This window comes from Musca autumnalis, unplaced genomic scaffold (assembly GCF_047663935.1).
Source record: "Musca autumnalis isolate F117 unplaced genomic scaffold, ASM4766393v1 scaffold_1, whole genome shotgun sequence".
In the NCBI taxonomy this organism is placed as follows: domain Eukaryota; kingdom Metazoa; phylum Arthropoda; class Insecta; order Diptera; family Muscidae; genus Musca; species Musca autumnalis.
Genome location: NW_027411644.1, coordinates 248,394,491 through 248,421,577, shown reverse-complemented (window position 1 = coordinate 248,421,577; position 27,087 = coordinate 248,394,491). Strand labels below are relative to the sequence as shown.

Here is a 27,087-nt window from a genome sequence, read left to right as displayed (position 1 = left end):
AAAAGGGCCACAAAATTCTGAAAAGACCTTAAATACATTCGATCTGTCCTTAGATGATAGTTTAAATACAGATAGGCTGAGGGTATATCTCTGTCGGCAAAGCCGACTGATACTTTTTTACTTGTTTTTAATATTTTTTTCGATAACATAAAGGAAAATATTTTATCGTAGTAAAAAATGGTAGCTTCTTGCGGGTTCTGGAACAGAGCATGTAGTTTCAGAATCCGAAACAACTTCCTAATAGCTCCTTTTATTTAAAGTTGGTTCAAGAGCACCGTGTACTCGGAAATCCGGACAATTCGATAATCCGGACACTGCCGAAACATGTGGTTTCGGATTATCGAGATTATACTGTATTTGTAACTACACCTTTTTCAGATGTAATTCGAATTATTTTAATTTTAATTCGAGAATTCTATTTGTAATTCGTAACATTGCGTTTGTAATTCGAGAATTCCATTTGTAATTCGAATTATTCCATTTGTAAATCGAGTTATTCCATTTGTAATTAGAATTATTCCATTTGTAATTCGAATGATTTCATGTATAATTTTAAATGAAATAATTCGATTTACAAATAGAATAATTCGAATTACAAATGGAATAATTCGAAATTCAAATGGAATAATTCGAATTACAAATGGAATAATTCGAATAACAAATAAAATAATTTGAATTACAAATGGAATAATTCGAATTTCAAATAGAATATAATTACGAATTACAAATGACATGTTACGAATTACAAATATAATTTTCGAATTACAAATAAAAGTTTACGAATTACAACTAAAATGTTTCGAATTACATCTGAAAAAGGTGTAGTTGTATTTTCGATAACTCGAAAATCATTATAAATGATTTTTCGCTTGCCTATGTGAATTATCTACTACAAATATTGTACTCCATTTTTTTCTGTTCAACATAAATAATTGCAGGAAGGAAATAAATTGATAATCCAATTTGTGTTATGCGCCAATAAAATTAGCTATTGTGTACGTACTTAATATTCCAAGCAGGTACGTTTTCAGAAGCAGTTAAAGAATAGACCACTGCCTCATGCATAAAATTTAACAGCCAAATGAGTTGATGGCCATAATATTTATAATCCCACATTCTTTTAGAAAAAAAAAAAAACAAAAATTCTTCAATAATAATTTTATTCATATATTCCTGTTCATAAAAATATAACTTTTAATTGAAAACATTTCATCGCCCCTAATAAAAATAACCCCCACCGCATGGATCAATAGAAAGTTGTCAAACCCACTCAATTAAAATCCCAATGAACACGGCATAGATTTTTAATGAAAAAAGAATTTCAGCAATAAATAATTAAAATAAATTGTTTTGATTTTTTTGTTTGTTTATTACGTAATCAGTGTGTGATTGTTGGTGAGGTGTATGTGTTTTTTAATGGGTACATAAATAAACAAAAAAGAGTGACACTTAAAACTACGTCATGATTGTTAAAACTAAGAGATGGTCTTCTGTCTACACAAAAGTTAACAAAAACTATAACAATAAAATGTTAAGTTAACCAAAGTTAAGAGGAAGAGAGAATTAGAAGGAAAAAAGATAAACGCAGGTAATAAGTACAACGAAATACGATGATTAGTTGCCAACATATTCGCACATTCCTTTGAAGTCCTTAAATTTCATTAGGATTAGATTCAGTAGCATTCACATATTTAGTATGTATTTAAAGCTCGCTTCATCTCAGTTGGCAACACGAAAACGATTGGCCTCAGCATAATCACGAACATCGGAAAAGTTGCGTTCAGGTTTAATGCGTACATCGTTGGGATCTTTGACAAATTCACCATTCCAGGATGTCGGCAAGATAGTTGGATCGGTATTGTATTCGAAATATTTTGAATCATCTGAACGATTACGTTCCGGTTGAATGCGTACCTCACCACTTTTCTTAAAGGTGCCATCCCAAGCAGTGGGCAAGACAATTGGTTCATTACAATAGCCATAGAAATTTTGTGTGTCTGTTACATTTTGATTGTGGCGACGTACTTTGGAGACATTGTTAGTGGTGCCTGGGGCATAATGGAATTTGCCATTCCATCCCTCACACTTGATGGGTATATAATCGTCTTTCTTTTTTAAAGGCATATTTTAACACTTGGTATTGTTTATTTGAAATTATTTCGATTTTTAATTTATTTTTATTGATTTCTTATTTCAGTTATTTTCACTGTGAACCGCTCGCTTTGAACTTCAAATCAATACTGACAGTTTTGAAACCATTGCGCTTAGCATATAAAATAAAATATAATTTGGCGTCTGTTTTTGTGTAGCTTTCTTTTGCGCTATTGTTTCCTTCCTTAACCCGGCAATAGTGGTTTAACCACTTTTTCGTTGTTTTTGTTAATTTTTCTGTAAATATCAAACAAACAAAAAATAATAATAATATATTAACATTATAGCAAAATATATAACGATGACGTTATATGAGTGGCGTCGTTGCTTCTCACCTCCGCAGCTTTTATTGTTTAGATGTTTTTTCTGTTTTTGAGCTGTGATTTGTTTTCGTTGATGGTGTTTTGTTCTTGGCGCAAATTGACTGATGTTGAAACAATTCCAGCTTGTGGGGAAAGTGACGCTTGGATTAATGTTACTACTTAAATTAAGTCTACCGTATTACAAATATCAGTAATAAAAATCAGTTACCCCCTGTTATTGTAAAACAAATTATTGTTCTCACACGAATCGTCAAATTTTGTAGATCGATTTACTCGCCTTAGGGCAAATGTGGAACGCTGATTTATAGGAAGACGTGGACCTATACTGATAATACTCTTCTGGAATATTTTATAACTCTTGAAAGACGAAATAACGAATTTCAGCCATTTCGGTTGGACATTGATGTCACAATCTTCAGTATTACGAAAATCGGGAGGTACCGTTCTATGGGGGCTATATCGAAACGTGGACCTATACCGACGAATTTTAGTCAGAAATGGGGCAATATGAAAGCGTGGACCTGTACAGACATATTTCTGGCGAACAGTTTTATATCACATTGAAGACTAAATACCAAATTTCAGCCATTTTGGTGGAATATTGAAGACACAACCTTCAAAATACGAAAAATCGGGAGGTACCTTTCCATGGGGGCTATATGAAGGCGTGGACCTATACCGACAAAGTCTAAATACCAAATTTCAGCCATTTCGGTGGAATATTGAGGCCACAACGTTCAAAATACCGAAAATTGGGAGGTACCGTTCTGTGGGGGCTATATGAAGGCATGGACCGATACCGACAAAGTTCTGGGGAAAAGTTTTCTACCACCAACGTAGACAAGTACCAAATTTCAGCCATTTCGGTGTGATAATGAAGCTAAAACCTTCAAAATACCGAAAATCGGCGGGTACCGTTCTATGGGGGCTCTATGAAGGTGTGGACCGATACCGATAAAATTCTGGGGGAAAGTTGTATACCCCTAAAGAAGACTACGTACCAAATTTCAGCCATTTTGGTAGGATAATGAAGCTAAAACTTTAAAAATACCGAAAATCGGGAGGTGCCGTTCTATGAGGGCAAACATGGACAAACGTGGACCGATATATCCAATTTTCAATACCAACCATCCTGCAAGTAATAAAAACATCTGTACCAAATGTTGACTCTCTATCTTTAAAATTGCGAGCTGTATCTTGATTTCAAGACGGACATGGTCTAATCGACATAGAATTCAAAACGTTGATACTACCCGTGCTAATGTATGGCTCCGAAGCATGGGTAGTTGCGCAAGCAGATAAGGCAGTGCTTGGTGTGTTTGAGAGGAAAATTCTTCGAAAGATCTACGGGCCGATTTGCGTTGACGGTGAATATCGACGTCGTATGAACCACGAGCTATAAAGCTATACAAAGACATGAAAATAGTATCGAGATGCAACGATTGCGTTGGCTAGGCCATATCATAAGAATGAGCGATGATGAACCCGCTTAAAAGGCGTATGAATACATGCCACATGGCGGTGCACGCAGAATCGGCAGGCCTAAGCTTCGATGGAGCATACAAGTGGATGAAGAAATGAAAAGGCGCGGTATTCTAAAAAGTCAAGCGAAAAATAGAGAGGAATGGAGATCTTTTCTTAGTTCGGTCTATGGAACAAATGTTCTGTAATGGGCCAACTAAGTAAGTAAGTGATAATTTAATGTTGGCTGGCCTGGGAATCGAACCGCAGACCTTCTGAATGCACCTCTACAGACCACATTTATTGTCCAATCGATGAAAACAGTTTACCAGTTCTTTGTTGTGGCTAAACAAGTAATCCTACAACATTTTTTGAAAATCGAGTCAGATTTTAATATTAGCTATATAAAGGGCACATGGAAACACAGCGAGACGTGTTACCATATTCCGATTGAGCTCAAACTTTGGCAATCTTAATTTTTAACAAAACTAAACATTTTAGAAGTGTGCCGCATAAAAAAATCCGACATCGATTTTTTAAAACCACTCTAGTGTACATACCACTCCACCACGGTAGCACCCACATATAAGTCAATATTCTTGAAAATTTCTACTCATAAGTAGATGTTATGTCCTTTCAATCTTGAATACTACACTTTTTGATCCTGCTGGTCACAGGTTTGGGTGACGTAGGGGATGTAAGATACCAAGGAACGGTCCTGACCGGCTTTAACATGGCAAAGCCCACGATTTATCTTGGTCCCTCTTTCATCTCAAGTGGACACTGACCTCCCCGTGGTGTCACCTGGGGAGCTGCCGTTAACACCCGTTAAAGGTAGTGATCTAACATGTACCGCGCGTTCACCCATAAGAACATTAAAAACTTGGGTTTGGGCGCCGGCTTAGTAACCCTCCCCTAGAAAAAGCAGCCTACTATGAAAAAAGCGAAAGAAAAGAAAAACAAACCCCTCTAAAGTTGACGAACCCCGCAAAGGTTTTAAGGACCATGATCTGCGAATCTGCACCTGGAATGTTCGCACCCTTTATAGAGAAGGTGCAGTTTACGCATTGGCAGATGTACTTGAAAAGTACAAGGCCGACATTACTGCCATACAGGAAATATGATGGAACAGGTAAGGCGTCACAACAACACCTAAAGGTGACGCACTGTATTATTGCTGCCATGGAACAAAGCAGCAAAGCAAAGAGTTTGGTTGCGGATTTGTAGTTGGTCGGAGGTTAAAACATCTGGTCTCCAGTGAATGAAAGACTCGCTGCAATTCGATTAAAAGCAAAATTCTTCAACATCAGCTTTATTTGCGCTCATGCTACCACTGAAGAAAAGGACGAACAGACCAAAGATATATTTTACGAGCGCTTAGAAGAAACATATGAACGTTGCCCTGCCCATGACAATAACATTATTCTTGGCGATTTTAATGCCAAAATTGGAAAGGAGAATATCTTGGCCCAACAGTCGGGAAATTCAGTCCCCACAGTGAAACATCTGACAATGGTATGAGGCTGATAGACTTTGCAGCTGCAAAAAGCATGGTAATTAGCCATATGTTACTTGCTTATGCCGATGACATTGATATCATAGGTCGACCGGTAAAGAAAGTAACTGATACCTTTGCAAAAGTCGAAAAGGAATCTGCTAAAGTGGGTCTGGCGCAATGCGTCCATAGAGATCGGACCAACTGTTGAAGTTGGTTCCTATAATATTGAGGTAAACGCCGTAAACACAGCAAACAACATCAGTTGTGAAATAAAAAGAAGAATTATATTGGCCAACAGGTGCTACTTTGGCTTAAATAAGCAGATTAAAAACAAAGCCACATCTCGTCAAACAAAAACAACGCTTTACAAAACACTGATAATACCCGTGCTGATGTATGAAGTGAAGCCTGGGTACGTTGCCCTGCCCATGACAATAACATTATTCTTGGCGATTTTAATGCCAAAATTGGAAAGGAGAATATCTTTGGCCCAACAGTCGGGAAATTCAGTCTCCACAGTGAAACAACTGACAATGGTATGACGCTGTTGCAAAAAACATGGTAGTTACCAGTGCCAGATTTAATCATCTCGATATTCATGTCTTCGGATCAAAGAACAAGTAATCAAATTGATCAGGTTGTGATAGATGGAAGATATTCATCGACCGTGTTGGATGTACGATCGTTCCGAGGAGCAAACATAGATTCGGACCACTACCTTGTTGCAGCAAAGGTACGTACCCGTCTAAACATTGCAAATAAAGCATGAACAGATACAAACACAGCCGATAGCCACAACATATTCCACTCAATTAACCAAAATGCTTAATGAAAGCTCTCCTCGTCCCGATAACATATCAGCACAATGGCAAAATATTGCCCACTCCATGCAAACAGCCGCAAAATCCATACTTCGATACCAGAGACCTCCACCAATCCATCCATGGTATGACCAGGAGTGTCGTGCTGCTACCGAAGAGAAAAATGCGGCATATAGGGCTACTCTACAATCAGTAGCAACACGTAGCGCACGAGAGAGGTATCGGGAGAAAAGGAGATAGAAGAAACGTCTTTTCCGCAGAAAAAAAGAGAGAAATGGAAGGGCGGGATTGTGAAAAAATCAAGATGTACAGGAGCCAGAATGAAGTCCGAATGTTCTGCCTCCTGTAGAGACCAGCAAGGTAATTTGGTAACTGATACAAATAGCGTACTCAGGATATGGAAAGAACATTTCTCCAAACTGTTGGTATCTGATAATAGCGAAGACGGCGAAGATACCACAGATCCAATCCCAGAAGATGGTGTTGAATGTATACCGCCCAGCCAAGATGAGGTAAAGACAGCAATAAACCGGCTGAAGAATAATTAGTTAGGAGGAGCCGACGGCTTACCAACCGAGCTGTTCAAAACCGGAGGCGACACGCTGATAAGGTGTATTCATCAGCTAGTTAGCACCATCTGGCAGGAAGAACGAGTGCCCGACGATTGGAACCTGAGCATCCTGTGCCCTGTCCACAAGAAAGGAGATAAGACTGTATGCTCTAACTATAGGGGCATAAGTCTTCTCCCTATTGCCTACAAGATAGTGTCAGGGATAATGTGCGAACGACTAAAGCCTATGGTCAATGACATAATTGGGCCATACCAATGCGGCTTTAGACCTGGCAAATCCTCCATTGACCAGATATTTACCCTGCGGCAAATTCTGGAGAAGATCTAACAGATGCAGAGCAGCCTTCGACAGCCCCAATACGTTCAAAGGTATTCCAAGCCATGTCTGAATTTGGTATCCCTTCAAAGCTCAATCAGCTTTGTAGAAGACATTAACTGATACTCGGTCCTCAGTTAAAATAGGAAAGAACCTCTCCGAAGAGTTTAGTGCCAAAAGAAGTTTCAGACAAGGAGACGGCCTCTCGTGTGACTTATTCAACATTCTGCTGGAGAAGGTTATACGAGATGCGAAGGTCAAAAGAACTGGTACAATATATACAAACAGCCATATGTTACTTGCTTATGCCGATGACATTGATATCATAGGTCGATCGGTAAAGAAAGTAACTGATACCTTTGCAAAAGTCGAAAAGGAATCTGCTAAAGTGGGTCTGGCGCAATGCGTCCATAGAGATCGGACCAACTGTTGAAGTTGGTTCCTATAATATTGAGGTAGTAAAATACTTCGTCTACATCGGCACCGCCGTAAACACAACAAACAACATCAGTTGTGAAATAAAAAGAAGAATTATATTGGTCAACAGGTGCTACTTTGGCTTAAATAAGCAGATTAAAAACAAAGTCACATTTCGTCAAACAAAAACAACGCTTTACAAAACACTGATAAAACCCGTGCTGATGTATGAAGTGAAGCCTGGGTACTTGCGCAAGCAGACAAGGGAATGCTTGGTGTGTTTGGCGGTGAGTATCGACGTCATTTGAACCACGACTGTATCTGCTATCCAACGACATCAGTATAGATAAACGAGATGCAACGATTGCGTTGGCTAGGCCATAACATAAGAATGAGCCATGATGAACCCGCTAAAAAGGTGTATAAATACGTGCCACATGGCGGTGCACGCAGAATTGGCAGGCCTACGCTTAGATGGAGTAAACAAGTGGATGAAGAGATGAAAAGGGGCGGTATTTCAGAAAGCGAAGCAGCAAAAAAAACGAATTGTAGATATTTTCTTAGTTCGGCTTATGGAACAAATGTTCTTTAAAGGGCCCGCTAACTAAGTAAGTAAGTTGACGTGTAGGATTTAGATATGGATGTAGTTTTGAAAATTCGTACTTATGTGTATTAAAAAGTACTAAATTTGTATAATTTTAATTTGTGTGAACTGAATTTGTCTTGAAATTTGGAATTAAGATTACTGTTGGAGTACAGGATTGGATATTCGTACTTATTGGTAGGAAAATTACTAAATGGTACTAAATATGGTACAATTTGGATTTGGTTGAAAGGATTGTGCTGGAATCCAGAAATTTACAATTAAGATTACTGTTTAACTTAAAGGATTGAGTTTTGAAAAAATCCTCCGAACTTACGACCACCCTCCTCTGAATCTCCGAACAACTTGCCCTTCTACCTTCAGTCCACATCAACATCAAAAACTGTTCGCTACCACACACACACACGAACACACAAACGGTAAACAAATAAATACATTTTTTCCTACTCGATTTTACTCTTCGAGTAAACTCGTTCCCTATTTCGAGCATTTTCACTCCCACTCTTTTTTTCTTGCAAAACTCGTACTCTTCAAGTACTCGTACTCGCAAACACTTTTCACTCGCGAGTAAAAACGAGCAAGTCCGAAATATGCTTCGCGAGTGACGAGTAAAAATAGAGTATACTCGATTTATTTTTTCTACTCGCGCGAGTACTCCCGCTCGAACTCGCTCGAATTTCACTCGCGAGTAGAATTCAAGCGAGTATTTCGGATCTCTAAAAAAACCAAAACAGTCAAAACACAAAACAAAGGAACGCAATAATATGGCATTATCACTGAAACGACGATTATCACTAACGTTTTTTTTTATGTCACACACGAAAATGCAAATATACATATGTATGTATGCAGCTGAAACCAGTTTTTTGTAAACTAGACACTATTTTCAAGATTCTCCATGTATCTAAAACTCATTGAGTTACAGCTCATTTACTACGGGTTTGGCATAATTCAACAAAACGTTTTTTTGAGTTTATGAAACATTAAAACACTTTAAATCATGCTTGATCTTGAACAGAAATTTAGCACTGATATCTGGCTAGCTGTTTACAAAATATGGTCGAAGTAGTTATTTTATTCTTTGGGTAATAATCTTTTTAAGTTGGGAAGTCAAATTTAACCGTCAACATAAAACATGTTTTTCTCGAAACTGGATTTTTTGAGATGTGTCACTCTTTGAGCGGGACCTTATTCAATATTTAAATGGAATGAAAGTTACTTTAGGCAAAAGGTCATTTATTCATGGAACAGGAAATAATTTTTTGAGAATTTTTTTTTATTTCATTGTATTCTTTACAAATATAATATTTGAAACTGGTTTGTGCGGAACCTTTTTATACCCTACACCATAAAGTGGAAAGGGTATTATAAGTTTGTTTTGGGAAAAATTCATGTAACACCACGAAATATTCGTCGGAGACACCCAATTTGGTATACCAATCTTCATATCTCGACGAGGTAAAGCGATTTTGAGATGTGTATCCGTCCGTGTGTCCGTCTGTCCATTATAAATTGTAATCAAACTCCAGGCCGCAATTATGGACCGATCGTCACGAAATTTGGTATGGAGGTCGGTGTCACATCAGAATAGATCGCTATGATCGCGAAATATTTAGCGGGTGAAATGGACCAAAAACATAATTTTTATCCAATTTTGTAGCGGTCGCAATAATAATCCGATCAACGCGAAATTTTAAATATGGTAAGCCAAAGAAGATGCCTGCGATTTGAGATGGCGATCAGATAATATTTAGAGGGTTAAATGGACCACAACTTTTGTGTGAAAATTGTGAAAATTTTTAATATACAGCTTATATCTTTGATCCTGAAAGACACAATCCTCCCTCGTTAGTTATATTTGGAAGCCGATCTCTTGACCTTTTCATTGATGTCAATTATGTTCATGTACGTGATCAGATAACAGAGTTACAGCCTAATATATCCAGTTTTTTGTTTGTAGTGTAATCATAAACACGCTAGAGGTCGCAATTATAGGTCAATAGTCACGAAATTTTGCACGAGGTAAGCGTTTAGGTAAAAGAAAATGGCTATAATTTTGCATGATGATCTGACATAGACCATTACTTTCGTATGAAAAATATACAAATTTTATTTTTGGTCCATATTTTAATTCCTGGAAGGCATATACCGGCAAAGTAGCCTACAAATTGCAATAACGGGCCTACTGCCTGTAGACAACCACAATTTCCTCCCATGCTACAAATTATCTCTATCATGACAGAGAAATTTTCAGTTCAGTTGTCTAACTGGATGTTTTACGACCAAATAGGGTAAACGCTCCTATTGTCGGCCGGTTCCAGTATTCGGCCACATTTGTATATAAATACGAATAAATAAGAATACCGTTATTTATATAGTCAAATAAGATTACATTTACATTAAATATATTCCCTTCTCCATCTATATAATTTTTCATGGTCCTGGGAACGGTATTTTAAGATTTATAGTCGTTTCTAACGGTACTGATTTGTCAACACGTGTTAAAGTGCATTTTTTAAGAAATTTGTTAGTTTATAAATAAAAGTAAAATAAGTAAAAAATCCTATTAATTCATATCTTGTTTTGAAATGAGTGACTGCCATATTATATATTACTAAAACTAATAAGGCAGAAGTGATAAATGTTTATAAAAAATGCGAATTCGTCGTATTTATGGTATGCCGACAATAGGAACAATAAAATCACAGTTGTTCCAATAGTCGGCATAGGTATGCCGACTATTAGAACATGCCAGTATTTACATGGTTCCTAACGTCGGCCACCAATAAAAATTCAATAGATATGTATTTTTTGTCTCGTAGTTTCAAAATAAGAGTGCGAGTGAAAATACTCGAAATAGAGTACGAGTTTATTCGTATAGTAAAATCGAGTGAAACCTATTTTTTTGCCGTTTGTGTGTTTTTGCGTATGTAGTAGCGCGCAGGTTTTAATATCCCTGTGGACTGAATGTGAAAAGAGCAAGTTGTGCGGAGGTTTAGAGGTGGCTATCCCGAAGTTCGAAGATGGGTGATAGGCGGTCCAGAGGAGGTACTTCCGAAGTTCGGAGGAGGATGGTCGGAGGTTCAGAGGAGGTAGTTCCGAAGTTCGGGGGAGGACGGTAGGAGGTCCAGAGGAGGTAGTTCCAAAGTTCGAAGGAGGGTGGTCGGAGGTCCGAAGGAGGTAGTTCCGATGTTCGGAGGAGGGTGGTCGCAGGTCCAGACGAGGTAGTTCCGAAGTTCGGAGGAGGGTGGTTCCGAAGTTTGGAGGAGGGTGGTCAGAGGTCCAGACGAGGTAATTCCGAAGTTCGGAGCAGGGTGGTCGGTGGTCCAGTGGAGGTAGTTCCGAAGTTCGGAGGAGGGTGGTCAGAGGTCCAGAGGAGGTAGTTTCGAAGTTCGGAGGAGGTTGGTCGGAGGTCCAGCGGAAGTCGTTCCGAAAGTTCAGGCTTTTAAGTGTATGGTGCACTACAACACTTCAAATCATGATATATCTTGCACAGAAATTTAGCACTGATATCTGGCTAACTCTTTGCAAAATATGATCTAAGTAGTTATTTTATTTTTCCTGTAATAACCTTTTTAAGTTGGGTAGTCAAATTTCCATTTCCAACTTAAAACGTGTTTTTCTCGAATCTTGATTTTTTGAGATTTGTCACTCTTCTAGTAAATGAGAGATATGGGGAAATAAATTTCAATTCAATAAATATAAATGTTAAAATGATTAATTTCTTGTTATATTTGTAAGGTGTATTAATGTAAATGAATTTGTCAGATTTAAGTTTAATTAATTGATATAAATATATTTATGTAGGTTTTTAGTCGAAATAAATTTTTATTTTTTTAAGTTTCTTCTTTTTTCTACAACGGTAAAAGGGGTGCCGACTATTGGAACATCAGTGGCCGAACTTAGGAACATGCATGCCGACTATTAGAACATAGGGTGTTTTTTGGGAAAAATGCAAATTGGCAATACTTATTAAATAATTAATAGAAACAAGTTTATAAATTCTGAAACACAACCCTTTAGTGATGTGTAAAATTAAATATTTACAGTAAAATTATATTCCCACAACCTGTGACACCAGTTTAAAAATGAAAAAAAAAAGTTAAAGGGCCGACTATTGGTGCATTTACCGTATGTGTTTCATCGAAATAATCGTTTTAGACCCTAAGAATGTTTGGACGAAGTGAGTTTCAGACAATTTGAGTCGATTTAGCCCTGTCCGTTCATCTGCCACTCTTACTGTCTAGCTGGCTGGTGCGCTCGATAACTCTTGAACGGATCTAACGATTCGAACCAAATTTTATACTTCGTAGTATTTTGCCCAAACTTAGATTAAATTCAAATATAGGCTATATAGGCCCACAACACCCCCATAAAAGTTCAAAATTTTTGGAAAAATTGTGTGAAAGATGACTGGCGAAGTGAGCAATCGATTGATCGATCGGGTAAGCCTATATCGGTCCACACCTTCGGGTACGTCCCACACAAAATTCGGAAAAGGGAATTTTAAGAGTCCTCTAGAATCGTTTTGGATTTTTTCAGCAGATTGTCCTTGCGGTCCCCTTTACGTGGTACAATTGCAATAGCAAATCCATACTTCCTGAGATTATGGCCAAAAAGCTCCAGAAACCCTGAAAAACAAACAAGAAACCAAATCCGCAAATCCGCAAGATAACTCTCAAGGGGATTTTCTGATTTTTCCAAACTTTGCACACCGTATTATTTCATTCAGTCATGTATCAGGTTGGAATATGGACTATACCGGTCCCGTTCTTCGAGTACCTCCCACACAAAAATTGGGAAAAGTGCAGTTCGAGGTCTCGTATCGGATCTATTTGAATTTTTTGAAGGAGGTTGTTTTCACGGTCCCTATTGTAACGGTACAATTTTTCCGGGGTAAGTCCTTACTTCCTGAGATATTGGTAAAAGGGAGGGACAAGGGAGGCTTCTCTTATATGAATGGATTCAAATTAAGTTATTGATATGTGACCTAGCTTTTATCGCCGATTCCGAACGGTGTGTCCTAAGTTGCCACTTGTAGAGACGTTTTTCATGGCTGAAATACTCAGGAAATATCGTCAACATAACTAATGTGGTATTTTGCCACGGTTTAATTAATTTGATGTGGCCAGGTCTGGGAATCGAACCCGGACTTTCAGCGTCCAAGCCGCTTGCACATAGCTAATTCTTAGAGGTTGTGGTGTAGGGTATCACATGGTCGGCCCGTCCGACTATAGCCTTTGCTTACTTGTTTAATAATTGAAAGGAATGAACGTTATTTTAGGCATTAATAGGCAAAAGTTCATTCATTCCCGCTACTGGAAATCATTTTTGAGAAAAATGGTTAAAGGGCGCGATTTGTATGAAAGGAAAAGTACCTTATTGGGCCCTTCGCGCTTCTGATTCCAGGGATATACTGAGCAAAAAGTTCACACCATATTTAAGTTTTTTTATCTACGTTTTTTGGATATTTTGGTATATAATAGCCAAACCATTGCGATTTTCGATTCAACACTAATATCCCGTTTATATTATTGGTTTTTGCCGGGTTAACCTTCTTCATGAGAATTTGCTTGACGTATATATATAAATCCGATTACATATAATTAATATAATATAATACGACAATAATTAAGAACTCTCTAGTACATCGCAAAAGCATTGGAACGCTCCTTTAGGCAGTTTGGCCTTTAGACAGTAGCTAAGTTATAAATTAGTTTCTGAAAACGCGAAAATGAAATCGTGCGAAAAATAAATGAGTTATGCAATTTTTTGTGTTTTAACTTTTTGGTTTTTTATGCAAGACCGCCTCACCGTCCGTCTGTGCTAATCACTCCAACAACCACAAAAATTGAGATAGGAGGCTGAAATTTCGGAAAGATGGGTCTTTTGTTATTGGGGGCATGTCAAGTCAGAAGATGAACGATATGGGTTCACGTTTTGGTATAGCCCCCATATAACAGTACCTCCCGATTTGAGATATTTTGACGTTCTTAGCAACATTTTCACACCGAATTAGCCATAATTTGCCCGCATTATTCTGCGTATTTTTTTATTTAAGTAATTTGTTCATATTATATCTTCGGATATTAAAATTAATTTAAAAAGCTACGTATAGAGGTGAACTACCTATTTATTAGAGATAAGAAAATCATATCACTTGGTTAATTGCAAAAAAACTCCCCCATTTGGAGGCGCTAAAATTAAATCATTATTTTTAAAATCATTATTTACAATTTTATTTCGCAAAAGTCAAATAGAATAAAAATTATGAGTTCCGCTGATAAAGAAACGTTTTCGTTAACAACTTTTTCCTGATAAAAAAAAGGTTTATTTCGATTAAAATTCTGGCATTCGTAAATATAAAAAAAGTTATTACTACAAGAAAAAACACTTGATGATGAGTGCGTAATAAAAATTTAATCACTTTCAGATATAAAAACAAGTGCAACTTTACATGAAAAGAACAGTTGATTCGGAAGCATTCATACGAAAGTGTAACACGAAACAATGGTCTATAAAAAAATTTTAGCATTTTTTGCATTACTGGTTATTGCAAAAGCCCAACAAAATGTTAGTTAAAATAAATTATTTAAACATGATTTGTATTTTAAAACATGATTTATATTTCCAGACTGGTCTGATAAATTACTACGGTAATCAAAACAGCTCTATCATACGTAACGATGAATATATTGAAGCTGTGAGACGTCAAAATAATTTTCATATTTGGTATTATGATTTACAAATTGAAACATTCCGAGATGACTTTTTGAATGCCATTAACACAATCGAAATCCAACAAAATTCCATCGTAAATGAAGTTACTCGATTAAATGACAATTTAATACCCTTGACAATTTTAAGCGATTTTACCCGACAATGTGTCCTGAAGTATAAGCATTTGATGCCATCAGCAGCTGCAGCAGAAAGTGAAATGGAACGTTGCATGTTAACGGGTCGAGGTCAAGTGAATTCATTAATCACTTATATGGTCTCCACAAATCGCTCATTGAGTAATTATTATGTGGGGACCTTTGAAAAAGGTGTTGGTAATTGCCGTAGCAGATTTAATGTCTCATATCCTGTAAATTATACCCAGTGTTTGGCTGATGTGGTGAGTTTTTGGACATGTTTCTTTAGAAATTCTGGAAAGAATAACTAATTGTACTTTTAGGTATCTGCCTCAAATGCTTATACTGTAGGCAACCAAAGATCATTCTCTACCCAATTGGCAACAGCTAAAGGTTCATCGAGTGTCTATATAAAACAAGCATTCGGATGCAGTTTTTCAGTTCAAAATAGCACCATTTCAAATCTTCAACGTGCTACCGCTCTCATTGATAACTGCCTTCATAATTACGAAAATGACAACACCAATTGCCGAGGATACTATTGTGAAAATGTTCTTCGCATACCATCAGCTTTGATTGATCCGGGTAATGCTACAATGCCAAATCCATTCTATGGTCGTAATGAGACAGGAGATTGCTTAACTTTTGACATTTGGAATGGTAACTAAACGATTTTTTTTTTAAGAAATAAGTTACAATTTTATAAAATCTTATTGTAGGAAATATATAAAATTATGAAGTTATTGTAACATTACACTTAGGAAAATATTACTTTACATAAATTAAATTTGTAATTATTGAATTAATGACAACTGATTCATTGAGTTTAATCAAAGGAGAATCAATGAATGTATTCATAAATGCAATTAAACTTTTTCATTATCACCATGAAAAATGCCCATTAATTCTATGAAATGGGTTTATAAGACCGTGCTTATTTGCACAGTATCATTAAATTAATTAACGTATTGTTCAATGATATTGTTTTATTCTATAGAAAAACTCATTCGTTAATACAATAAAGCAATGCGTTGGTTTAAAATCAATAACAAATTTTATTGATGCTATGAAACAATTTCATTCATAATTCCGTAATAAACAGAAACAAATAAATCTAATGCCTTGTTCAAACTAACTAAGGCTAATTCGCTCTCTATTCGTTGTTTGAACCCAAATTACGATATAATTACTTAACTTCCCATACAAATTTTTGAGAACGAACAACGATTTTTGTACATTGTTCAATTTAAATTACTCTCCGAACGATGATAAAATACATCCCATCTCTAACAAATGAGAGCATTTATCGAAATAAATTTATTTTGATAGGAAAATACGAATTTATCGAAATAAATTAATTATGACAGGAAAATACAAAATTTGAAAATTTATTAAAACACAAACATTTTTAGAAAAACTGCAAAAGATGAATGAAAAGTAAACGGTTTAACGACTAGTATACACTCAAATCATAGCAAATATTATTTTCTCTTTCATTGCAGTTGCATTTCTTGTCCATCATTTCAAATTTGCGTACAAATCTAGAAACAAAAAACAAATGCCTGCCACAAAGTCTGTATACCAAAAAGATATTTTGGCAGGTCTCTCTCTCGTTAATTTTGAAAATAGAAAAATTAAAAAATTTACTGAAAACACCAAAATTGTGAGAAGAAATAGAAAACATGAATTAAAATAATATAATTTAATATTAAATATACATATGTATATCTGAAGGAAGGACAAATATTTTTTCGGTTCGTATCAATTAATTTTACTCGTCTTTTTGCTGAAACTTTCTTTAAAATCAGTATATAAAAAGTATGAAAATATGAATCATGTTGCTATGAATTGTGTACCATGTCGTATGAACGGGTTAATTCGTGAACGTAATTATGAGAGCGAACAACGTGATTCAAATGCTGGAATGAGCATGGCATAAATAAAATTAAATTTATTTGATTGAATAAATTAATATTAAATATGTTTAATTTGTTTTATTACACAACTAACAGACCCCCGGTCCGCGTTGCTGGCCCGTCGTAATGATTTTTAATGACAACTTTTTATGGACTTTATTGGTCTGTTCCAGAACTGCAAGAATCTACTATTTTTAACTATTTTCTTCGATAACATAAAGGACAAATTGTTATCGTAGTAAAAAATAGTAGCTACTTGCAGGTTCTGGAACAGAGCATATGCTTGACAATTCAAAAAATAGGTATTTTTCTTACTTACTTCTTCGGCCCATTATCAAACCGAGGAGGATTTTAAATTTATCAACAGATTTTGTCTGTAATCTTTCTTTTCTCTTACGGACTTTGTCGGATTTTTTTGCCCATTGATGCTGTTTAGGATTTACTAACGTCCATGTCGCCTGTCTTTATCATAAAGCGATCAAATAATAAAAGTTGAAAAATGGTTAAGTCGAATTCTCCCGCTTATTGTTTTATTTATTAATTAATAATATGTTTTAGTTTTTCATGGACGATGGCCCGTTGAACCTCACCAGTTAAGGACATTTGTAGATATATCGTTTCAACCACCGTTGTCTCGAAAATTAATTTGCAAGCCGATGCAAAAAAAAACGTATGTATTTAGGGAGGTTTTCAAAATTTTAAGCGTATGAACCGACAAAAATATGGATAGGATCAAAGTTCAAAAAATTGCCGGGAATACGATCAATAGGGAAGTACCGGAAGGAGTGGACCTATAAACACCACCTTCGAATTCCATCTAAAATTCGAAGAAAAATTACGATATCCAAAGTGTAGACGAACGCAGTATTCGAGCTCTCCAGCCACTACCTATTGTGCCATAGAGGGTTTTTTTTACAACTTTTAGGCTGTTTTCTCAAGAAGTATAAACTTGCCCCTGCAAAAACTTTTACTGTCGTAATTGAGGCAGTGAATGCAAGTTGTTTTTTTTGTGTGAAGGAGTGGACAAATATAGCCCATATTAGGATGTGTAAAGTATGGACCAAAGCGGTCACTCCCATCAAGAGTTATCGTGCCAAAAATGTTTCCGAACATTTTTGAACTTTTGTGGGGAAGGTACCTAAAGGAGTGGACCGATATGGCTTATCTACAAACTTAAACTAAGTTGGCACACAATATTGCGAAGGCGATATTTTGGACCGAATCGGCAGATCCGTTCGAGAGTTATCTTACGCTCCAACAACTACACACGGTGTCATAGGTTTTTTTGCACCTTTCAGGCTATTTTCTCAGGAAGTATGGACTTGCCCCTGATAAAACTTGTTCTATCGTATGGGGGGGGGGGATGAATACAAAGCGACCCGAGAGCAGGTCCTAAACTCAACTTTTCCGAAATTTTGTGTGGGAGGTACCCGAAGGAGTGGACCGATTGAGTCCAAATTGGGAACCTCTTCTAAGTCCTCTTCTTACTCCCTTCAAGAGTTATCGTGCACACAAATTTTCCGAACATTTCCCAACTTTTGTGGGGGAGGTACCGAAAGGAGTGGACCGATATAGCCCATCTTCGAACTTAAACTAAGTTTGAGCAAAATATTACGAAAGCCAAAATTTTAACCGAATCGGTTCATCCGTTCGAGAGTTATCGTGCGCTCCAGCCAGCCAGACAGACAGACGGACGGACATTGCTCAATCGACTCCAAATTGTCTGAAACACATTTCGTCCAAACATACTTGGGGTCTAAAACCATTATTTCGATGAGGCACATTTTGCCCGTATGAAAATGTATATACCCTCGTTAGCATAAATGCTGAGGGTATAAAAAGAAGACACGTGTATCGGCGTTTTGAAAGTTAACGTCGAAAAGTAACCTAAATAGGCGTGGCAAGTTTCGCCCATTTCTACAGGTTTTGAAATACTCGACATCATACTCCTTGGAATTCTTGCATTTTAGGCATAAAGTGTCTTTGGCAATATTACTGACAACAATGCGGGGTATCTTTTTATGAAAAAATTAACCCTCATGCGAGTTACTAAATGTGATCGTATCAGATCAAAATATTCTACAAAATTATTTGTCATAAAATTTTACTGTAAGTCCCCGAACACACCAAAACTCTAAATCGTACCTAGACGCCAGGAATATACAAAACGTAAAATCACGTTTTAGGGTTAATGTTGTACTTTATCTGTGTTTATTAAGTTTTGTCCCACAAATTTCAATATAAGTCGTTGAATAAATGAAATATTTATTTACAATATATATCAAGAAAATATATACATCAAGTTTGCCAACAAAACACCCAAATATTTATACCCTATACCACAATGTGGAAAAGGGTATTATAAGTTTGTTTTGGTAAAAATTCATGTAACACCGCGAAATATTCGTCGGAGACCCCCAATGTGGTATACCAATCTTCATATCTCGACGAGATAAAGCGATTTTGAGATGTGTGTCTGTCCGTCCGTCAGTCCATTATAAATTGTAAACACGCTCCAGGCCGCAATTATGGACTGATCGTCACGAAATTTTGTATGGAGGTCGGGTTCAGATCAGAATAGATCCCTATTCTTATTGGTGATGATCGTGAAATATTTAGCGGGTGAAATGGACCAAAAACATAATATTTATCCAATTTTCTAGTGGCTCTGTAGGTCTCAATAATAGTCCGATCAACGTAATTTTAAATCATGTAAGATTATATGACAAAGGAGAAGCTTGCAATTTGAGATGGCGATCGGATAACATTTAGAGGGTTAAATGGACCAACACTTTTGTGTGAAAATTGTCAAAATTTTTAATATACAGCTTATATCTTAATTCCTGGAAGTGACATACCAGACAAGTGAGATATACTTGAAAGTGGAACGCTTGACCTTTCAACTGATGCCAATTATGTTGGTGTGCATGATCAGATAACAGAGTTACAGCCTAATATATTCCGTTGTTTGTTTGTAGTGTAATAATAAACTCGCTAGAAGTCGCAATTATACATCAATAGTCACGAAATTTTGCACCGGGTAAGAGTATAGGTCGAAAAAGATGCCTACAATTTTGAATGATGATCTGATATTCATTAGCGGGTAAAATGGACCATTACTTTTGTATGCAAAATATAAAATTTTATTTTTAGAAATATTCGTCCTAGACCCCTTATTTGGTATGCCAAAATTCATATCTCGACGAGATAAAGCGATTTAGCGATGTGTGTCCGTCCATTAAAAATTGTAAAAAAGCTTGAGGCCGCAATTATGGACCGATTATAACGAATTTTTTAGGAGGTTGGGTTCGGGCCAGAATAGAAATGATTAGTTTTTGGCGATGATCGTGAAATGTTCAGGGGATGAAATGGACCAAAACAAAATTTTAACCAATTTTGTAGCGGCTCTGTAGGTCAAAATAATAACCCGCAAAATTTTAAACAAAGTTTGAGTTTATGATGAAGAAGAAGCGTACAAACCAATGTGAAGATCAAATAATACTTAGCAGGTTAAATGGACTGAAACTTTTGTGTTAAACAACGGAAGTAGTAGTACTACATAAGTAGGTTTCATTACATTTTAGTTTGTGTGAACTAAATTTTTCTTTCCTGCTACAAAAATGTCTTTGTCATGCTAGATAACTTTTTGGTTTTGGTCATAAGTATTATACATTACATCTCGGATATTTGATAATTAAATTTTCACAATCATTGAAAAGAAGTTCCGTGGAGAACGATTGCCCGGGATAGTGGTATAGGGTATCCCATGGTCGGCTCCGTCCGACTATAGACTTTTCTTACTTGTTTTTGAATAACTTTGTTTTGTTCTTTTTTCGAGTTGATGCGTGAAAGTAACATGAAATTTAGCTTTAGATGAAAAGTGTTAAATCAAGAAATATTCTACACAAAATTTCACTGTAAGTCCCAGAACAAACTAGATATCTAAGTAAAATACTTGGTTAAGAAAATGACGTTACAAAATTAGATATTATAGGTAGAAATCATTTGTTAAACTTTTAGACTCTTAATTAAAATTTATTCCATACTGAGTCAGAATCTCCTAAAATACTTCACTTTGTCAAAAGAAGAAATGTTGCAAATCTCTGATTCAGTCAATTTTGTCAGAGCAGGATTCCTGGCGTTTAGGTACGATTTAGAGTTTTGGTGTATTCGGGGACCTATAGTAAAATTTTATGACAAATAATTTTGTAGAATATTTTAATCTGATACGATCACATTTAAAGGAGGTTTTTAAACGTTTTTGAAAAAAGGGGCCAAAAAGACCCCTTTAGTGACTCGCATGAGGGTTAATTTTTTCCATAAAAAGATACCCCGCATTGTTGTCAGTAATATTGCTAAAGACACTTTATACCTAAAATGCAAGTTTTCCAAGGAATCTGATGTTGAATATTTCAAAATTTTTAGAAATGGGCGGAATTTACCACGCCTATTTAAGCTACATCCCGACGTAAAGTTTCAAATCGCCAATATATATATATATATATATATATATATATATATATATATATATATATATATATATATATATCATTTTGGGCCACGGGACCTTCCTGAACATTTACTGAAAATTGCATGAAATTAGGTTCAGTAGTTTTGGAAAAATAATTTATTGAAAAGAGTGGGCGTGGTCATCAGTTTTCAAGATATAAGATATTTAAAAAAGTGGGAGTGATCCGTTATTTTGGCTGCAAATATATACCTAGGGTACACACAGCACCATTGCCTCCCAAAATTTATGCTGAAACCGATATAATCATAAGTTTGGCTTATAGATATAGCGTTTAAAAGAAAGGCGTGGAATTCAATAAAATATGTAGCTTGTTTTCGGGAGCCATTCCCGTACATTCTCGGACAATTTTAGTTTTTGCAGAAAAAATTTAAATTTGAAAAAGTTGTGCGTGGTGAAATGTTCATTCCATCAAAACCTAATTTATGACGGAATTTGATTTTTATACATAAATATATGGCTTTTTATATCCTACACCACTATGTGGGGAGCGTATTATTAGTTGGGTTTGGCCAAAATGTTTGTAACGAATCGAAATAATGGTCCCATACATACAGTTAACCAAAAAAGTCTACATACACCCTATAAGTCTCTAGTTTTAAGGGTAAGGGAACATTTTTATGAAAATCCAAGTACAAAGTTCTATTTCATATGCCTAATGAACAAAATTAAATTTCACACAAATATATTCCATAATACGAATAACGCAAATTCTATAAAAATTAAAAAATTAATAGGGAAAAAGTGTACCTACATTTTGCGAAGTTCAGGAGCATATGTTATCCACAAGAACAACTTCAAAGCGCTCTAGGATCTCAAAATTATTGGTGCCACTGTATTTTCTAAGGCTTTATAAACTGCCAGCCTGAAAAACTCAAAGAAATCTGCAAGGGTCCGCTTTAACGAGGTATACGCGAAGTCTGACCTTAAATAAAGGCAATTAATCCACAAATATGTTCCTATTTTGCCCAAAGGATATCATGGACAACCAAAGACGTTCAATAAAGAAATAAAATGTAAACTTTGTATTCCTTACTCCATAAATTTTACGGTAATCTCAATATTTCATTGGGGTGTACGTACACTTTTTCCCTATTAATTTTTTTAATTTTTATAGAATTTACCGTTATTCGTATTAGGCCATGTTTATATTATAGCCTTTTGCAGGGTTAACCTTCTTTATGAGGATTTATTTGAAATATAAGCAATGGAATTGACATTTGAAACCCAGTGGGTTTGTTAAATCCAGTTATATATAAACGTACTATTATCAAATATATTTTAATTTTGGTTTTCAAACTAGTCAGGCTTAATCCCATAGTCGTTGTTTCAATATTTTATTAAAACAACTTTAATTTATAAGTGGGAAAAAATTGGGGATGTTTACCAAGGGGTAAGGCAGGAAGACTATAGTTACAGATCTCGCCACAGATCTTCTTTAATAAAATATTAAAACAAAGACTATGGGATTAAGCCTGACTATTTTGAAAAACAAAATAGAAGTGGTCATCCCAAATAAAAAACGCCAACCCTCCTAGAAATATGTTTCTGTTAAATTTAATTTTGTTCATTAGGCATATGAAATAGAACTATGTACTTGGATTTTCATAAAAATTTTCCTTACCTTTAAAACTCGAGATTTATAGGGTGTATGTAGACTTTTTTGGTGATGGTCTGAGTGGGGTCGGAATGGGCAAAAACTTATTTGGAGAAAAATCAACGTTTTATTTCAAAGCGAATATCTCCGCTTCCGTAAGGGGTATATCAATATTATTATTATTTGAGTTGTACTGACCATGCACATAAATGCGTTCCAACAAAAGTGGCCTGTATTAATGAAGACATTCAGAGCAAAGGTGCTAAGCTATCCCAATTTTAACATTTTGGATTTTACCAGTCAAAAGCTTATGCACAGGGGTAGTGGTGTAGGGTACCACATAGTCGGCCCCGACCCGACTATAGCCATGGCTCAATTGTTTAAATATGGCAAGGGGAAGGAAACCGCCCCCTTCGAAATTCCTGAATATTTCAGGAAAATCGGTTGAGTAGTTTTGTAGATGTAACATATTTTAAAAAGTGGGCGTGGTCTAGTCTTTGATTCCTGAAAAAGTAGCTAAGGTCGGAGACACAATCACATTTTTCTCGCATATTAATTTCCAAACCGATATATTCTTAATTATTGTAAATATAGCGTTTTTTTTTAAATAGGGTATAGGAAAGTACCCCGCCCCTTCCGAAATTCACCAAAATATGTAGCCTTTTTCTCCGGGGGCCATCGCTGTACATTCCCTGACAATTTCAGGAAAATCAGTTCAGTACTTTTTGTAGAAAAGATTAAAATTGAAAAAAGTGGGCGCGTTCAAAGTTTCTTTGCATAGAAACCTAAGTTGGGTTATGACGAACATTTCACAAAAAGAATTATACAAATAGGTCCAGCCGTTCTCAACTGATGGCATTACCAACGAACGACATTTGATTTTTATTTATATAGATTATTTTTCTAATTTTAGTTGCAACTACGGTGGAAATCATTAAATAGTTTTCACATTGTTTTTTTCCTTTTTTATGATCAACTTTTTTCTTGAAAACAATTTGAACACATTAAAATCGCCGCAATTACTTTTAATAAATTTCTTTCGCGGATGTTTTTTAAGTGAAAAAGGAAAGCCGAAGTTATTCCCACACTACCACCAAATTATGCGACCGTTTTCGCTGTTAGTTACGCAGATCATCAGACATATCGGTTGTGGAAGTGACTTCTCGATGCTTCCAATCTTTTATTTATACCGAAGTTATTGTAATATTGTGACTGTGAATATTGTAATTAAGAGGCCTAGCTTAATGATAATTAAATTTGTCATTCCGTCTGTAACACAACGCAATATTTGTCGGAGACCCAATAAAGTATATACACCCAGAAAAAATTCGGTTCCATTAGACATTATGTAACCTATTAAAAAAAAAATATATATATATATAATAATAGGAGGGTTGGCGTTTTTTGTTTGGGATGACGACTTCAATTTTGTTTTTCAAAATAGTCAGGCTTAATCCCATAGTCTTTGTTTTAATATTTTATTATTCCCTGCCTTACCCCTTGGTAAACATCGCCAATTTTTTTTCCCACTAATAAATTAAAGTTGTTTTAATAAAATATTAAAACAACGACTATGGGATTAAGCCTGACTATTTTAATAATAATAATAGTAATAATAATAATAATAAGAATAATAATAATAATAATAATAATAAGAATAATAATAATAATAATAATAATAATAATAATAATAATAATAATAATAATAATAATAATAATAATAATAATAATAATAATAATAATAATAATAATAATAATAATAATAATAATAATAATAATAATAATAATAATAATAATAATAATAATAATAATAATAATAATAATAATAATAATAATAATAATAATAATAATAATAATAATAATAATAATAATAATAATAATAATAATAATAATAATAATAATAATAATAATAATAATAATAATAATAATAATAATAATAATAATAATAATAATAATAATAATAATAATAATAATAATAATAATAATAATAATAATAATAATAATAATAATAATAATAATAATAATAATAATAATAATAATAATAATAATAATAATAATAATAATAATAATAATAATAATAATAATAATAATAATAATAATAATAATAATAATAATAATAATAATAATAATAATAATAATAATAATAATAATAATAATAATAATAATAATAATAATAATAATAATAATAATAATAATAATAATAATAATAATAATAATAATAATAATAATAATAATAATAATAATAATAATAATAATAATAATAATAATAATAATAATAATAATAATAATAATAATAATAATAATAATAATAATAATAATAATAATAATAATAATAATAATAATAATAATAATAATAATAATAATAATAATAATAATAATAATAATAATAATAATAATAATAATAATAATAATAATAATAATAATAATAATAATAATAATAATAATAATAATAATAATAATAATAATAATAATAATAATAATAATAATAATAATAATAATAATAATAATAATAATAATAATAATAATAATAATAATAATAATAATAATAATAATAATAATAATAATAATAATAATAATAATAATAATAATAATAATAATAATAATAATAATAATAATAATAATAATAATAATAATAATAATAATAATAATAATAATAATAATAATAATAATAATAATAATAATAATAATAATAATAATAATAATAATAATAATAATAATAATAATAATAATAATAATAATAATAATAATAATAATAATAATAATAATAATAATAATAATAATAATAATAATAATAATAATAATAATAATAATAATAATAATAATAATAATAATAATAATAATAATAATAATAATAATAATAATAATAATAATAATAATAATAATAATAATAATAATAATAATAATAATAATAATAATAATAATAATAATAATAATAATAATAATAATAATAATAATAATAATAATAATAATAATAATAATAATAATAATAATAATAATAATAATAATAATAATAATAATAATAATAATAATAATAATAATAATAATAATAATAATAATAATAATAATAATAATAATAATAATAATAATAATAATAATAATAATAATAATAATAATAATAATAATAATAATAATAATAATAATAATAATAATAATAATAATAATAATAATAATAATAATAATAATAATAATAATAATAATAATAATAATAATAATAATAATAATAATAATAATAATAATAATAATAATAATAATAATAATAATAATAATAATAATAATAATAATAATAATAATAATAATAATAATAATAATAATAATAATAATAATAATAATAATAATAATAATAATAATAATAATAATAATAATAATAATAATAATAATAATAATAATAATAATAATAATAATAATAATAATAATAATAATAATAATAATAATAATAATAATAATAATAATAATAATAATAATAATAATAATAATAATAATAATAATAATAATAATAATAATAATAATAATAATAATAATAATAATAATAATAATAATAATAATAATAATAATAATAATAATAATAATAATAATAATAATAATAATAATAATAATAATAATAATAATAATAATAATAATAATAATAATAATAATAATAATAATAATAATAATAATAATAATAATAATAATAATAATAATAATAATAATAATAATAATAATAATAATAATAATAATAATAATAATAATAATAATAATAATAATAATAATAATAATAATAATAATAATAATAATAATAATAATAATAATAATAATAATAATAATAATAATAATAATAATAATAATAATAATAATAATAATAATAATAATAATAATAATAATAATAATAATAATAATAATAATAATAATAATAATAATAATAATAATAATAATAATAATAATAATAATAATAATAATAATAATAATAATAATAATAATAATAATAATAATAATAATAATAATAATAATAATAATAATAATAATAATAATAATAATAATAATAATAATAATAATA

The 27,087-nt window shown here is 32.6% G+C and overlaps 2 protein-coding genes across 2 annotated transcripts; one reads left to right on the top strand and one right to left on the bottom strand.

Moving 5' to 3' along the window:
- Positions 1–1,348: 1,348 nt before the first annotated feature.
- Positions 1,349–2,373, bottom strand: LOC141389320 (uncharacterized). Its single transcript, XM_073960672.1, has one exon. It carries the CDS (start codon positions 2,122–2,124, stop codon positions 1,720–1,722), a length of 405 nt encoding a protein of 134 aa, XP_073816773.1. The 5' UTR covers positions 2,125–2,373; the 3' UTR covers positions 1,349–1,719.
- Positions 2,374–14,618: 12,245 nt separating this feature from the next.
- LOC141391175 (uncharacterized) lies at positions 14,619–16,995 on the top strand. The gene is made up of 3 exons (XM_073964083.1): positions 14,619–14,735; positions 14,797–15,279; positions 15,340–16,995. The coding sequence occupies exons 1-3, from the start codon at positions 14,673–14,675 to the stop codon at positions 15,682–15,684; spliced, it is 891 nt and encodes a 296-aa protein (XP_073820184.1). The 5' UTR covers positions 14,619–14,672; the 3' UTR covers positions 15,685–16,995.
- The last annotated feature ends 10,092 nt before the right edge of the window (positions 16,996–27,087 follow it).